General features: G+C 38.4%; 1 protein-coding gene across 1 annotated transcript in view; it reads left to right on the top strand.

Moving 5' to 3' along the window:
• The window catches only part of LOC128685398 (sonic hedgehog protein-like), a 264,924-nt gene that overhangs the window by 223,390 nt on the left and 27,669 nt on the right, over positions 1-13,865 (top strand). The window contains exon 2 of the mRNA XM_053771924.2: positions 7,891-8,049. Coding sequence (XP_053627899.1) covers positions 7,891-8,049 — 159 coding nt within the window. The remainder of the gene's footprint in view (positions 1-7,890; positions 8,050-13,865) is intronic.

Here is a 13,865-nt window from a genome sequence, read left to right as displayed (position 1 = left end):
TTTTCCCTGCAATATATTTTATCACAAAAGATGGGACTCATACATGAAGCAATGAACTGTAATAAGATCACAGTAAACAGTTTGTATCACAATATGCAAAATAACCATAAGAAGAACATAAGAACGAAGGAACACTGCAGAAGGCCTACTGGCCCATGCGAGGCAGGTCCAAGTCTCCTACCGGCTTAAGCCAATGCACCCAACCTAGTCAGGTAAGGTCACCTTGACTTAAGGGAGGAACACGGCAACCGTCCTGGTAGCACAAGCTAATCAGGTCCAACTCACACCCACCCACACCCACTCATGTATTTATCCAATCTATTTTTAAAACTACACAACGTTCTGGCCTCTATAACTGTACTTGGGAGTTTGTTCCACTCATCCACAACTCTATTACCAAACCAGTACTTTCCTATATCCTTCCTGAATCTGAATTTTTCTAACTTAAAACCATTGCTGCGAGTCCTGTCTAGGCTAGATATTTTCAGCACACTATTTACATCCCCTTTATTTATTCCTGTCTTCCATTTATACACCTCAATCATATCCCCCCTAATTCTACGTCTTTCTAGAGAGTGCAGATTCAGGGCCCTTAGTCTATCCTCATAGGGAAGGTTTCTGATACATGGGATCAACTTTGTCATCCTCCTTTGTACATTTTCCAGAGCATTTATATCCATTCTGTAATACGGTGACCAAAACTGTGCAGCATAATCTAAATGAGGCCTAACCAAGGATGTATAGAGTTGAAGAACAACCTGAGGACTCCTATTATTTATGCTTCTTGATATGAAGCCAAGGATTCTATTAGCTTTATTGCGAACACTTATGCACTGTTGTCTTGGTTTCAGATTACTGCTAACCAGAACTCCTAAATCTTTTTCGCAATCCGTAATATTAAGATCTACATTATTTAGTTTATATGTGGCATGGTTATTGTCCTGTCCAACATTTAGAACTTTGTATTTGTCTATATTAAACTGCATCTGCCACCTCTCCGACCACTGCATCAGTCTATTCAAATCTTCCTGGAGTGCTCTAATGTCCTCGTCAGAATGAATTCGACGGCCTATTTTGGTGTCATCGGCAAACTTGCTGATGTCGCTCTTTATGCCCTCATCTATGTCGTTTATGTATATTGTGAACAGCAGGGGGCCCAACACTGACCCCTGTGGAACATCGCTCGTGACGCTTCCCCACTCTGATTTCTCCCCATTTATGCAAACTCTCTGCTGCCTATTTGTCAACCATGCCTCTATCCAGGAAAAAATTTCTCCTCCTATTCCATGTGCCTTAATTTTCCTCAATAGTCTCTGATGTGGGACCCTGTCAAAAGCCTTACTGAAGTCCATATACACAATATCATATTCATTACCATGATCTACCTCCTCAAATACCTTAGTGAAAAAAGTTAATAAATTCGTAAGGCAGGAACGCCCCTTTGTAAAACCATGCTGAGATTCGATGATTAATTTATGCTTTTCAAGGTGGCTACGAACTGCCTCGGCAATTATTGATTCCATAAATTTTCCCACTATGGAGGTTAGGCTTATTGGTCTATAGTTCGAAGCTAAGGACCTGTCACCTGCTTTGAAAATAGGTATCACATTTGCCATTTTCCACTTATCACTACAAACTGGCATGGTGCCAGATATGTTGAAAAGATTAGCCAAAGGCTTACTAAGCTCTTCTTTACATTCCTTTAGAACCCTTGCATACAGTTCATCAGGGCCTGGGGATTTGTTAGGTTTTAATTTATCTATTTCCCTAAGGACCATGTCACTTGTGACCCTAATCGTGCACAGTTTATTATCGTCCTATTCCACATAATTTATCATTTCTGGAATATCGCTGGTATCCTCCTGTGTAAAAACTGAGAGGAAGTATGTGTTAAAACTTCTACACATTTCCTTATCACTGTCAGTGAGCTGACCCGAGGAACTTTTGAGTGGGCCTATCTTGTCCCTGATCTTACTTCTGTATACCTGAAAGAATCCTTTTGGGTTAGTCTTCGAATCTCTTGCAACTTTAACCTCATAATCTCTTTTTGCTTTTCTAATTCCTTTTTTTATTTCTCTCTTTAACTGAATATATCGATTCTTAATTGCTCCTCCCCTCTTTTGATTTGCCTATATATGCCTCTCTTTTGACCAATTAGATATTTTAATCTATTGTTCATCCATTTAGGATCATTTTTGTTTGATCTGATTTCCCTATTTGGAACATAATTTGACTGAGCGTCATATCGGCAACCATCACCACCTACCTGACCCTTAGTCAGGTCATTCCAGTTCAGCCCACCTAAGTAATTTTTCAGTCCTATGAAATCAGCCAAGCGGAATTCAGGGACAGAGACTTGATTGCCATTATTAGGGGAATTCCATGATATATTAAAACTGAGTGATTTGTGATCACTTTCCCCAAGCTCATCATTAACCTCAAGATTATTAATTAGTGTTTCCCTACTGGCAAGAACCAAGTCAAGGAGGTTATTTCCCCTAGTTGGCTCTGTCACAAACTGTTTTAAAAAACAATCCTGGATCGTATCAAGAAAGTCACCTGACTCTAAATTTCCTGTCAAATTGCTCCAGTCAATCTGTCTATAGTTGAAATCTCCCATTAGCACAACATTTTCGTATGTAGATGCCTTACGAATTTCGTCCCATAGGAGTTTACTGCACTCCCTATCAAGATTTGGGGCCCTGTAAATCACACCCAAAATTAGTTTTTCTCGGCCCTCGAGAAGCTGTAACCAAACAGATTCAGTGGCTGACGCTTCTAATTTAATATCTTGTCTAACACAACAATTTAAATTGTCTCTGACATACATCGCTACTCCACCACCTTTCCTGTTGACCCTGTCAGCGTGGAATAATTTATAGCCTTGTATGTGACATTCAGAGGGCATCTCTCTATCTTTCAGATTGAGCCAGGTCTCTGTTATAGCAATAATATCTATGTTTCCTGCACTTGCAATTAATCTTAGCTCATTTATCTTATTTCTTACACTCCTGCTATTAGTATAGTAAACCTTAAGGGAGCTAGTCCCTTGCTGCCCTCTGCTGTCCCCCTTTGTTTGCTGACCTGATCTATTGTTTTTTTTTATAACTTCATGCTGAATGCCTTTTATACATTTACTGTTTCCAACCCTAGTGTTGCAACCTGCTTGTGCTTTGAAGTTCACTATTTTTTCACAATGGTTGTTTTGCATGAAGTAATGAAATGTGTTGTCCTAGGCTGGAACATTTCAGTATGGCTATGGCAATATCGTCAAATATTCAGCTATAGCTACGGCAGCCTAAAAAGGTTCGTTCTAACAGTACTGGAATTACTCTTGGCATGGGTATTACCATCTTTAAGAATTGGCTACCACATACATGGGTTAGAAGAACTGACGAGATTTTAATGTTATATTTCTTTCATAATGTACAAATATATCGCATGTAATATACATACAATTTCTGGTTCATTTTTCAAACAATGACAAAGATAGATTTTGATAAATGTATACTTTACAGAACAAGGAATATAATCACACACACTCATGTACTGGACTACAGTTCAAACATTGACAAATAACACATTTGTAAGCTTATACTATTTATCAAATACTAGGCACGCAAACGTGTTGGAATAATTGAAGTCTTAATGTATGCATTGTATACAATGGCTAAGTGGCGCACAGAATTCATTTGGATAGCTTCCCATATGGTAATTAGCAATCATGATGACAGTGACAAAGAAGGTAGATGCGCGTGTGGAAGGCCGGAGCCTGAGCTAGATTAGGGCATCCTTATCTCTTTTGTTAAAACTATTCCGCTCAATGATATCAGGTACAATAGGCAAAAACGTCACAGATAACCAGACCTTGAAGTATTAGCACAGCGCCTGCCATGATTTACCCACATATAAAGACTGTGTATGGGCAGCACAAAATGTCCACTAGACCAGATTAGTCTAATTAAGGCCCCGCAGCCCGCTTGCTGCCAACGAAAAAAATTTTATGGCCCATAAATTATCATAAGAAATAATAGTAACATATTTATTGAGAATATTAGCTTAAAGACTAAGAACCTTGCATTTTTAACGCTTTTTTTTTAACTTTAATTTTGATGATGAATTCTTAGCGATTCTGAAGATTTGCCAACCATTTTCCCTCATATCTTGGTGTTTACTCACACACACACACAACACTCAGTGGCCTGAATTCTTCGTGGCATTGATTCAGCAAGATACTGGAAACATCTTTAAAAGATCCTGGTCCATATTGACATGATAGCATCATGCAGTTGTTGCAGATCTGTCGGCTATCCATTCATGCTGCGAATCTCCCGCTCCATCACATCCCAAAGATTTACTCCAAATTCTGACTAACATCTTCATGTCGTAGCAAAATCGCGTTTCGTTAGACCAGGTAATGTTTTCCAATCTTCAACTGTCCACTTTCGGTGAACCTGTGTCTACTGTAGCCAGGAGTTGAACCCAGTGTGATTTTCTGCTGCTCTACCCATCCACTTTAATGTTCGACGTGTTGTGCGTCCAGAGATGCTCCTTTGCATACCACTCTTGTAAGGCGTGGTTACTTTAGTTACTGTCATCTTAATGTCAGTTTCAACCAGTCTTTCCATTCTCATCTGACCTCTCGCATTAACAAGAAGTTTTCCCCAACAGAATGGCAACTCACAGGATGTTTTGTACTTTTCACACCATTCTTTGTAAATTCTAGAGAATGCAGTACGTGAAAATCCCAAGAGAACACCAGTTTCTTAGATACCCAAACCACCCCGCCTGGCACCAACAATCATTCCACGCCCAAAGTCACCTGGATCACATTTCTTGCATTCTGATGTTTGATCTCAATAACTGTACCTCTTGACCAATTCTGCATGTTTTTAGGCATATATATATATATATATATATATATATATATATATATATATATATATATATATATATATATATATATATATATATATATATATGTCGTGCCGAATATGTAAAACTGGCCAATTAGCCAAAACTCATTTATATTTAAGTCCTTTCTGAAATTTTCTCTTATACGTTTAAAGATATATTTTTTTCATTAATGTTAATGTAAAATTTTTTAATTTTGCACCAAAAGAATCTTAGAAAACTTACCTAACCTTATTATAACAAGAGCAATTTATCTTAGCCTAACCTAACTAAATATATTTTAAATACGTTTACAGTAATTTAGTACTAAACAAACACAATCAAATATATTTTTTTCGTTAGGTTCAGAATGATTTTAGCGAAATTATTGCATACACAAATTTTCGCTTGTCCTATATGGCAAGATGAGCGTTGCTATTTAAGCCAATATGGCAAATTCTGCCTATTCGGCACGACATATATATATATATATATATATATATATATATATATATATATATATATATATATATATATATATATATATATATATATATATATATTATATAATATATATATATATATATATATATATATATATATATATATATATATATATATTACACATCGGCCGCCTCCCACCAAGGCAGGGTGGCCCGAAAAAGAAAAACTTTCATCATTCATATACATTATATATATATATATGTATATGTATATATATATATATATATATATATATATATATATATATATATATATATATATATATATATATGTCGTGCCGAATAGGTAAAACTTGCTATTTTGGCTTAAATAGCAACGACCTTCTTGCCGAATAAGGCAAACGAAAATTTGTGTAATGCAATAATTTCGCAAAATTCATTCTGAACCTAACGAAAAAAATACATTTCATTGTATTTGTTTATTATTAAATTATTGTAAACTTATCTAAAATATATTTAATTGGATTAGGGTAAACTAAATTGCGCTTGTTATAATAAGATTGGGTAAGTTTTCTAAGGTTCTTTTGGTACAAAATTATTAATTTTTACATTAACATATATGAAATTTTTTCAAAAAGCACTTAATTTTAAATGAGTTCTTGCTAATTGGCCAGTTTTACCTTTTTGGGACGACACACACACACACACACACATATATTTATAATATATATATATATATATATATATATATATATATATATATATATATATATATATATATATATATATATATATATATATATAATGTCGTGCCGAATATGTAAAACTGGTCAATTAGCAAGAACTCATTTAAAATTAAGTTCTTTCTAAAATTTTCTCTTATACGTTTAAAGATATATTTTTTTCATTAATGTTGATGCAAAAATTTATAATTTTGCACCAAAAGGAACTTAGAAAACTTACCTAACCTTATTATATCAAGAGAAATTTATTTTAGCCTAACCCAACTAAATATATTTTAGATTTGTTTACAATAATTTAATACTAAACAAACACAGTGAAATATATATTTTTCGTTAGGTCCAGAATGATTTTGGCGAAATTATTGCATACTCAAATTTTCACTTGTCCTATATGGCAAGATGAACGCTGCTATTTAAGCCAAGATCGCAAGTTCTGCCTATTCGGCACGACATATATATATATATATATATATATATATATATATATATATATATATATATATATATATATATATATATATATATATATATATATATATATATATATATATATATCCCTTACGGCTTATAATGCCCCACACTCTTATCCCTCCTTGATCCCCCACAACTCAGGATGATTCCCTCATCTGTGACATGGGCTGTCAGTGTTTTTACCTCCATTAACTGGGAAATTAATCACTATCAGATTGCGACTGATAAGCGACATTAATTATTGTGAGAACAGTGTTGGAGAGAGTGTTTGTGAACACGGAGCTTCTTGTTCCTCTGATAAACGACACCAATCAACACATGTTCTTCTTATCCTCACTCCCACAAATGTTGACTTAATGACACACAATCCTATTCGGCCAGGTGCACGGTGTTAGGCTTCAGAAATGTCTCTGATTACAGCGGCCATTTAACTCGCTCTTATTTCGGCAATAAAGTCTAAACAAATGCTACGGCTGGCAGTCGACGAAAATCAAATGGGTTTCTTGTGGTCGTCACGAGGTTAACGAGAAGTAGTGACGGGTTTTTAGTGAGTAAGTAGCTCTTGGCGAGATAGTTATTGGTGTTGCCAGTGAATCATAAGAACTGATTTGCGAGGTGGTGGTGTTTTGTTTATCAGGAAACAACACAATGTCTCCTGACACGGGTTTTAATCAGATGATGACCCATTAAGCGGTTAAACATCCGCAAACCTACCGGAGCAAAGTTATCGCCTTGTCTAATAAAGGATCGTCACATAACTGTATCGTAAGACAATATTTGTGGGGTTAATGTGATTAGTGATGCATCTAGCTCTTGCTTCTTAGCTAAAGGCACCGTTGCTGAGTGCGTAGGCACCGCTCCTTACTACGCGATTAGTGAACGGAAGGTCGAGCCCCTACCGTTTCCTGAGATGTATGACCCATAATGGGTTTAGCGCTCCATATAAATACAAAAATCTTAGTTAAATTAAAATTTAAATTTCCTTACTAAACAAATAATTGTTGCCAATAAGTATTAATGTTTGTACTAATCTCATACACTTCCGTGTAAAGGCGTTATTCTGCTGTGCTTCTTAACTGATTGTGAGGCAGTTTATATTGCATGGGAGTATATAACAAACTCATTGGCTAGGACAAATCGTCCAGGACTGTGTAACGACTTAATCAGATAAATAATAGAGCTTTGGGTCGCATTATGATAAATCTAATGGGTAGCCGCAGAGGGCTCTATCCAGCTTAAGTGAGCATGCGTCCAGATAAGGAAGAGTGTTGGGTGTAAATCACGCCGCCACCCTTGGCAGGTCAACCAACTAACTCGAGGTGTGTTGTTCCTTCCCGCAGCGGTGTAAGGAGAAGCTGAACACGCTGGCCATCAGCGTCATGAACCAGTGGCCTGGCGTCAAGGTCCGAGTTACCGAAGGATGGGACGAAGAGCTACACCACGCCCCACACAGCCTCCACTACGAGGGACGCGCCGTCGACATCACTACCTCCGATAAGGTTAGTACTGAAGGTCTGAAGCAGGTGAAATCAGTGCTGTGACCGGTCTACTGTCATAGGCTGTAAACGGCGCTCCTCTTACAGAAACTTCGACACTCTTTTTGGAACCAGTGACATGTCACCGTAAGGAAAAGACCCGTGTCAGGACTTCGTTCCTGACGAATTTATTATCATCATCTTTGTTGAGTAGCCTCTACCACAAGTCAGGTCAGTGCTGCGGTGTCCGCCACCACCTGTAAGTATTGAAAAGACACCAGTCACGGGTTAGGCCATTGTTGGAAGAGCCACACTCACATGAGAGGCCGATGTTATTAGCTACCCAGATAAAATAAAAGTTAGAAGCTGCCACGAACAGGGGAAGACTTATAGGTCTCTATGTCAGGTTAGCTCAGATTTATCCACTCTGACAACGGTTAGGCTGCACCATTTCTGTTAAGACCAGTAATACTAGCCACAACACCGTAAAGAAACAATAAGTTTTCTTGTTCTAGTTACGAGATAAACTTGTGGCTAAGTAACGTCTGTGTCAGGCGCTTGATACAAAAAGGCACTAATTTTAAAACCACTGACTCCACATACAAGACAGACAGACAGACACACACAAACACAGACACACAGACACAGACAGACAGACAGACAGACAGACAGACAGACAGACAGACACACACACACACACACACACACACAACCGTTAATATCACTTTATCAAAATCTACTATTCAGGCGACATTCATTGGCAATAGCATGCTAAAAGGAAACAAATGAGATCTAAGAGCCGTGTGTAAACACACTCTTGAAGTCCGAAGAACGAAGGCGAAAAATCTGAGTGTAAATATACACTCGAAGTCTAAAAGGCTGAAGGTTAAGAAGTGAGTCAACACTATCTGGTGTTCATTCATGAAGAGTCAGCTATGTTGTGAATCCTCAAGCAGATGAAAATACACCAGGAACACTTGGTATTGCCGTAAATACGTATACGGAGAAGAGGGACTATGATATAATATTGCTTGACCACAACACTATGCGTGGTAGTGGCTGTGATATAATATAACTTGCCACAACACTATGCGTGATAGTGGATGTGATGTAATATAGCCTGACCACAACACTATGCGTGATAGTGACTTTGATGCAATATAGCTTGGCCATAACTCTGCGTGAGGAAGAGTGGCTGTGATAATGCAGCCTGGCCACAACACTGACAATGAGTGGCTGTGATAATGCAGCCTGGCCACAACACTGGCAATGAGTGGCTGTGATATAATACGGTCACTACACATATGAAGGAGAGTTCCTGTAATATAATACAGCCTGGTCACTACACCGAGGGGCGAATGAGCTGTGATATAATACAGCCTGGTCACTACAGTGTGTGAAGGAGAGTGGCTGTCAAAACAGTCTGGTCATTACACTGTGTGAAAGAGAGAGGCTGTTATAACAGCCTGGTCACTACAGTGTGTGAAGGAGAGAGGCTGTCATAACAGTCTGGTCACTACACCGTGTAAAGGACAGTGGTTGTCATAACAGCCTGGTCACGATACTGTGTAAGGGAGAGTGGTTATCATAACAGCCTGGTCACTACACTATGTAAGGGAGAGTGGTTATCGTAACAGCCTGGTCACTATACTGTGTGAGGGAGAGTGGTTATCATAACAGCCTGGTCACTACACTATGTAACGGAGAGTGGTTATCATAACAGCCTGGTCACTACACTATGTAAGGGAGAGTGGTTATCATAACAGCCTGGTCACTATACTGTGTGAGGGAGAGCGGCTGCCATAACAGCCTGGTCACTATACTGTGTGAGGGAGAGCGGCTGCCATAACAGACTGGCTACATTCAAATTTTAAGTATTGTCTTCGATCACCTTTTACTAATGATAAAAAATGCTCTCATGCAATTTGGCACTGAAGACGAGCATTGTACTGGGCATCACTGGCGATGGCAAGACTTTTCAAGCCTTTCATTGACAAAGGTAAGCGTTTGCACGCACCTCATTGAAAATGAAAGACATTTTTCGCTGAGTTCACTGTCAATGGGAAGGTTAACTACACTTAAATAAAAATATCAAGTCTTCCTATTGAGCTCTCTGGCAATAACAAAAGTTTTGTCAAAGAAAGGTATCTTGGTGACCCTTTTGGGGTCTAGTCCCTTGGCCTCTTGTGTATCCACATGCTCTTGCGCTACCCTCCACAGGATGAATATGGACGTCCGGTCAGTTATACCTCAGTGATGAGATGCTTGGTGGAATGTACTTTCCGTCGTGTGCCGAAACGTCCTCTGGCATGTGTTAAGACGTGTGGTGGTCGCATGTTCTTCCCTGATGGGGACAAAGTCCCCACATGACCTTCATTTTATGAGAGCTTAGGCTAAAGGATTTTTAACCAAGTAAACTTCAATTCTTGGAAGTACTGACCATATATAAGCTTCACTAGTGAGGGGTTTGAGAATATACTGTATGCTCTTTGAATATTTGTACAGAAGTTATTGAGTATAAACGAGGTAGGACACTTTCTTTAACAATAAAATTGAAGTACTTAATTTCTAAGTGTTTAAATCTAATATTTTTAAAATATTTAGAACAAAATTTTTAAATCTTAGTATTTTAACGCACGAAAGTAACACAAAATATATAATATATAGCATTAGCTGATTTCCAAGTGGCGTGCATTGTGCTGAAGTTTACATGAGAATAATCTTTTACCTAAATAAACTCACTTAGTGGACACGAGAAGGTATTCATCTTTAGCCAAAACCCTCCAAAGAAATTTTAAGTTTGTCAATAACGCAATCAGACCTCACAAAAATGACAATAATAATGGTTCGAGCCGTGTAAGGAGTTCTATAGAGGAGTCCTCAAGTGAAGTGTACTTGACGAAGGAGGGATGGCTGGGGGTTCCTGACCCGCGGTGAGGCTTGCCCGCCGCATTTCCTCGCAAGGATGACTAGCAACTTGGGATGATTTGCAATACTTTCATCTTCGGTGGTATGCAGTAAAATAGTGTAAAAGTCATTAGATGCAATACAACATCTTCATGCCTAGAGTAAGATTTATTTAATGGAATCAGAAGGGCGAGTTTAAGACAGAATTCACAGTAGGAATGACACTTAGTGGAAATAAAAAGATTCTGGATTAACCTACGGAATGGCTACAGCTGCTGAAATATTATATACCAGAGAAAGACTGTGGAGAACGAAGAAGAGTTCTTTGTATTATCAACCCAAAATAATATAAATAAGGATAACCAAAGTCAAGCAGCGCAGTCTAAGTACATGAGGTCTGGAATACAACCAAACTTGAAGATACTGGAATATTAGATTCCGTAAAGTGTCTTATTTAAAATACTACACAACTTCACAGTTGAGGAAATGGTAGAAACGTATTAAGAGTTAATATATAACACAAATTTAGGGTTTATGGAAAAATAAGTAAACAAGGTATTTATATATTAGAGTAAGTCTCTGGAACACCAGAAAGATATTGGAACGACTGTGAGAGATAATGAATAGTATATTAATTGTGGACGGCGTTAATTTTTAATTCCTGACGCACAGTATGAAATGAAGAAACCTTTTCTTTTGTGGGATACAGGCTGCGTAGGTACAAATATTGTTGAATTCTGTGCTATAATTGGAGAATGCATCTTCTGATGCTAGGAAGATGCAGTTAACGTTATTACCGATTGCAATCATCTGCGACGTCTACTATGATGACGCAAACATAAGAACTAGAAACCATTAGTGATTGTTGGTATGTTATTAGAGAAATTAAAGTCAAGCTCTCTGGTAAGATACCACAGCAGTTGTTATTGACTGTATATAATCTATATTCGTGTTGGAATAGCAAAACATTGGAATCCAACTCAAAGGCATTTACAGCACCTTCGTGCTAGTTGGCAAGCCAGGTACATAACAGTAATCACCTCGAACATAAATCTGCTCACTAAAGTAACGAGACACTAAAATAATAATTCAAGAGGACCACACAACACCATGGAATGACCTGACAGAACAATGATACGACAGATGGAGTGCAAATTCGTGTTTACTTACTTCCAACTGAACAGCAGATACGCTAAATGTAATTTTTATTTTAAAACAAAGAAAGGTAGCACTGATTAATGAAAATGAGTTGAAGAAACCCCCGCCCAGGATGTGGTGGTAAGCTGGCCTAGTCGTGTTAGTTAGCGGTGAGATATTTATCTTGTGATGACGTGGCTATTGTTACACAACATCAACACCAGGCAGTTAGTGTAGTGTCCTCCTTCACCGCAATAGCACCACTAACCCTCGAGTCATACCTCACAGTATTATTGGCTTAGTTGTTTCCTTTTACGTTCTCCATGTTTGGTCTTTTCTGTGAGATGGACTTACTTCGGAGGTCGAGGGGATTACCATGTTCCTCGAGAGGTTATTCAAGATGAGAACTATTATCTCATGACAAATTTTGAGAATATAAAAAAAAAAGATGTCAGCAACTTACTCTGTAGAAGAAGAAGAAGAAGAAGAAGAAGAAGAAGAAGAAGAAGAAGAAGAAGAAGAATTTCTTCGGATAACTAACAGTGAAGGGTTATTAAATCAGAATAATCAAAGAAAGCCAAGCATGTACAACGCTCGTTTATGTTTACTGCTGAAACGTTCTGCCTCTGCAATAGGCCTCAGTCGAATGCAGGAGACTATAACACTAGAGACAGCAGAAGTGGAAAGGTAATAATGAGGTGACCAGTCTCTTAGCATTGATAAAAAGGCTGAGAGACTGATCACTTCAAAATACCTCTCCACTTATTTTATTTCCAGTGTTATATTATCCTGGAATCGATTGAAGAAGCATGTTGTACTAGCGGAACATTTCAGTAATAAATCCACCCAAGTGCTGCTTATTTCAGTTGGGGTCCTAAGGGCCCCTTCCCTTAGGATACCATCCAGCCGATCTATCTATCTATTTAGTGATCAGTGAATAGGAGCAGCAGGTATAAGGAGGCTTTCCTATTCATTTCGACTCACCCAGAGATTAAGCCCGGGTCATTTCGAGTGTGAACCGAACGTTCTACCTATTTTCTTATTCACAAGTGTGTCTTACAGTGTAGTCCTGATAGCGACCAGTGAAGAGGTGGGGCCAGGAGCTATGACTCGATCCCTGCAACACCATACAGGTCAGTACACACAGAAACAATCTCTCACACACGCACACACACAAGATGGGTACAGGATGCACAATAAATTAGCAGCTTCGACAACAAAATTTAAATCTGTACATTCACCACCACTGTGAAAATTCACCACCACTGTGAGCATTCACCATTGTACACATTCACCACCACTGTGGACATTCACCACCACTGTGGACAATCACCACCACTGTGAACATTGACCACCACTGTAGACATTGACTACCACTGTACACATTCACCACTGTACACATTCACCACCTTCATCATCGTCGCCAACTGGCAGAGACCCGGGCCGGCAGTACCGGCGAATCAAAGATTAAGATTACTATTGTGAACATTTACCGCCGCAGTGTGCATTTCCCATCACTGTGTACATTCACTACCATTGTGTACATTCACTATCACTATGTACATTCACCACTGTAGCATGCACTTACCATCACTGTACATTCACCACCACTGTGTACTTTCACCACCAGTGCAAACATTCACCGCCACTGTGAATATTCACCGCCACTGTGAACATTCACCACTAATGTGTATACTCACTACTACCGTATACATTCACAACCACTGAGTGCCTTCACCACTACTTCATTCAGTTCGCCACTTAGCACCGCTCTTAGTGGCCAGTAATAACCAGAA

The sequence above is a fragment of the Cherax quadricarinatus genome, chromosome 7 (assembly GCF_038502225.1).
Source record: "Cherax quadricarinatus isolate ZL_2023a chromosome 7, ASM3850222v1, whole genome shotgun sequence".
Lineage (NCBI taxonomy): Eukaryota > Metazoa > Arthropoda > Malacostraca > Decapoda > Parastacidae > Cherax > Cherax quadricarinatus.
Note: the sequence above shows the minus strand (reverse complement) of the source record. Positions and strands in the feature narration are given on the sequence as shown.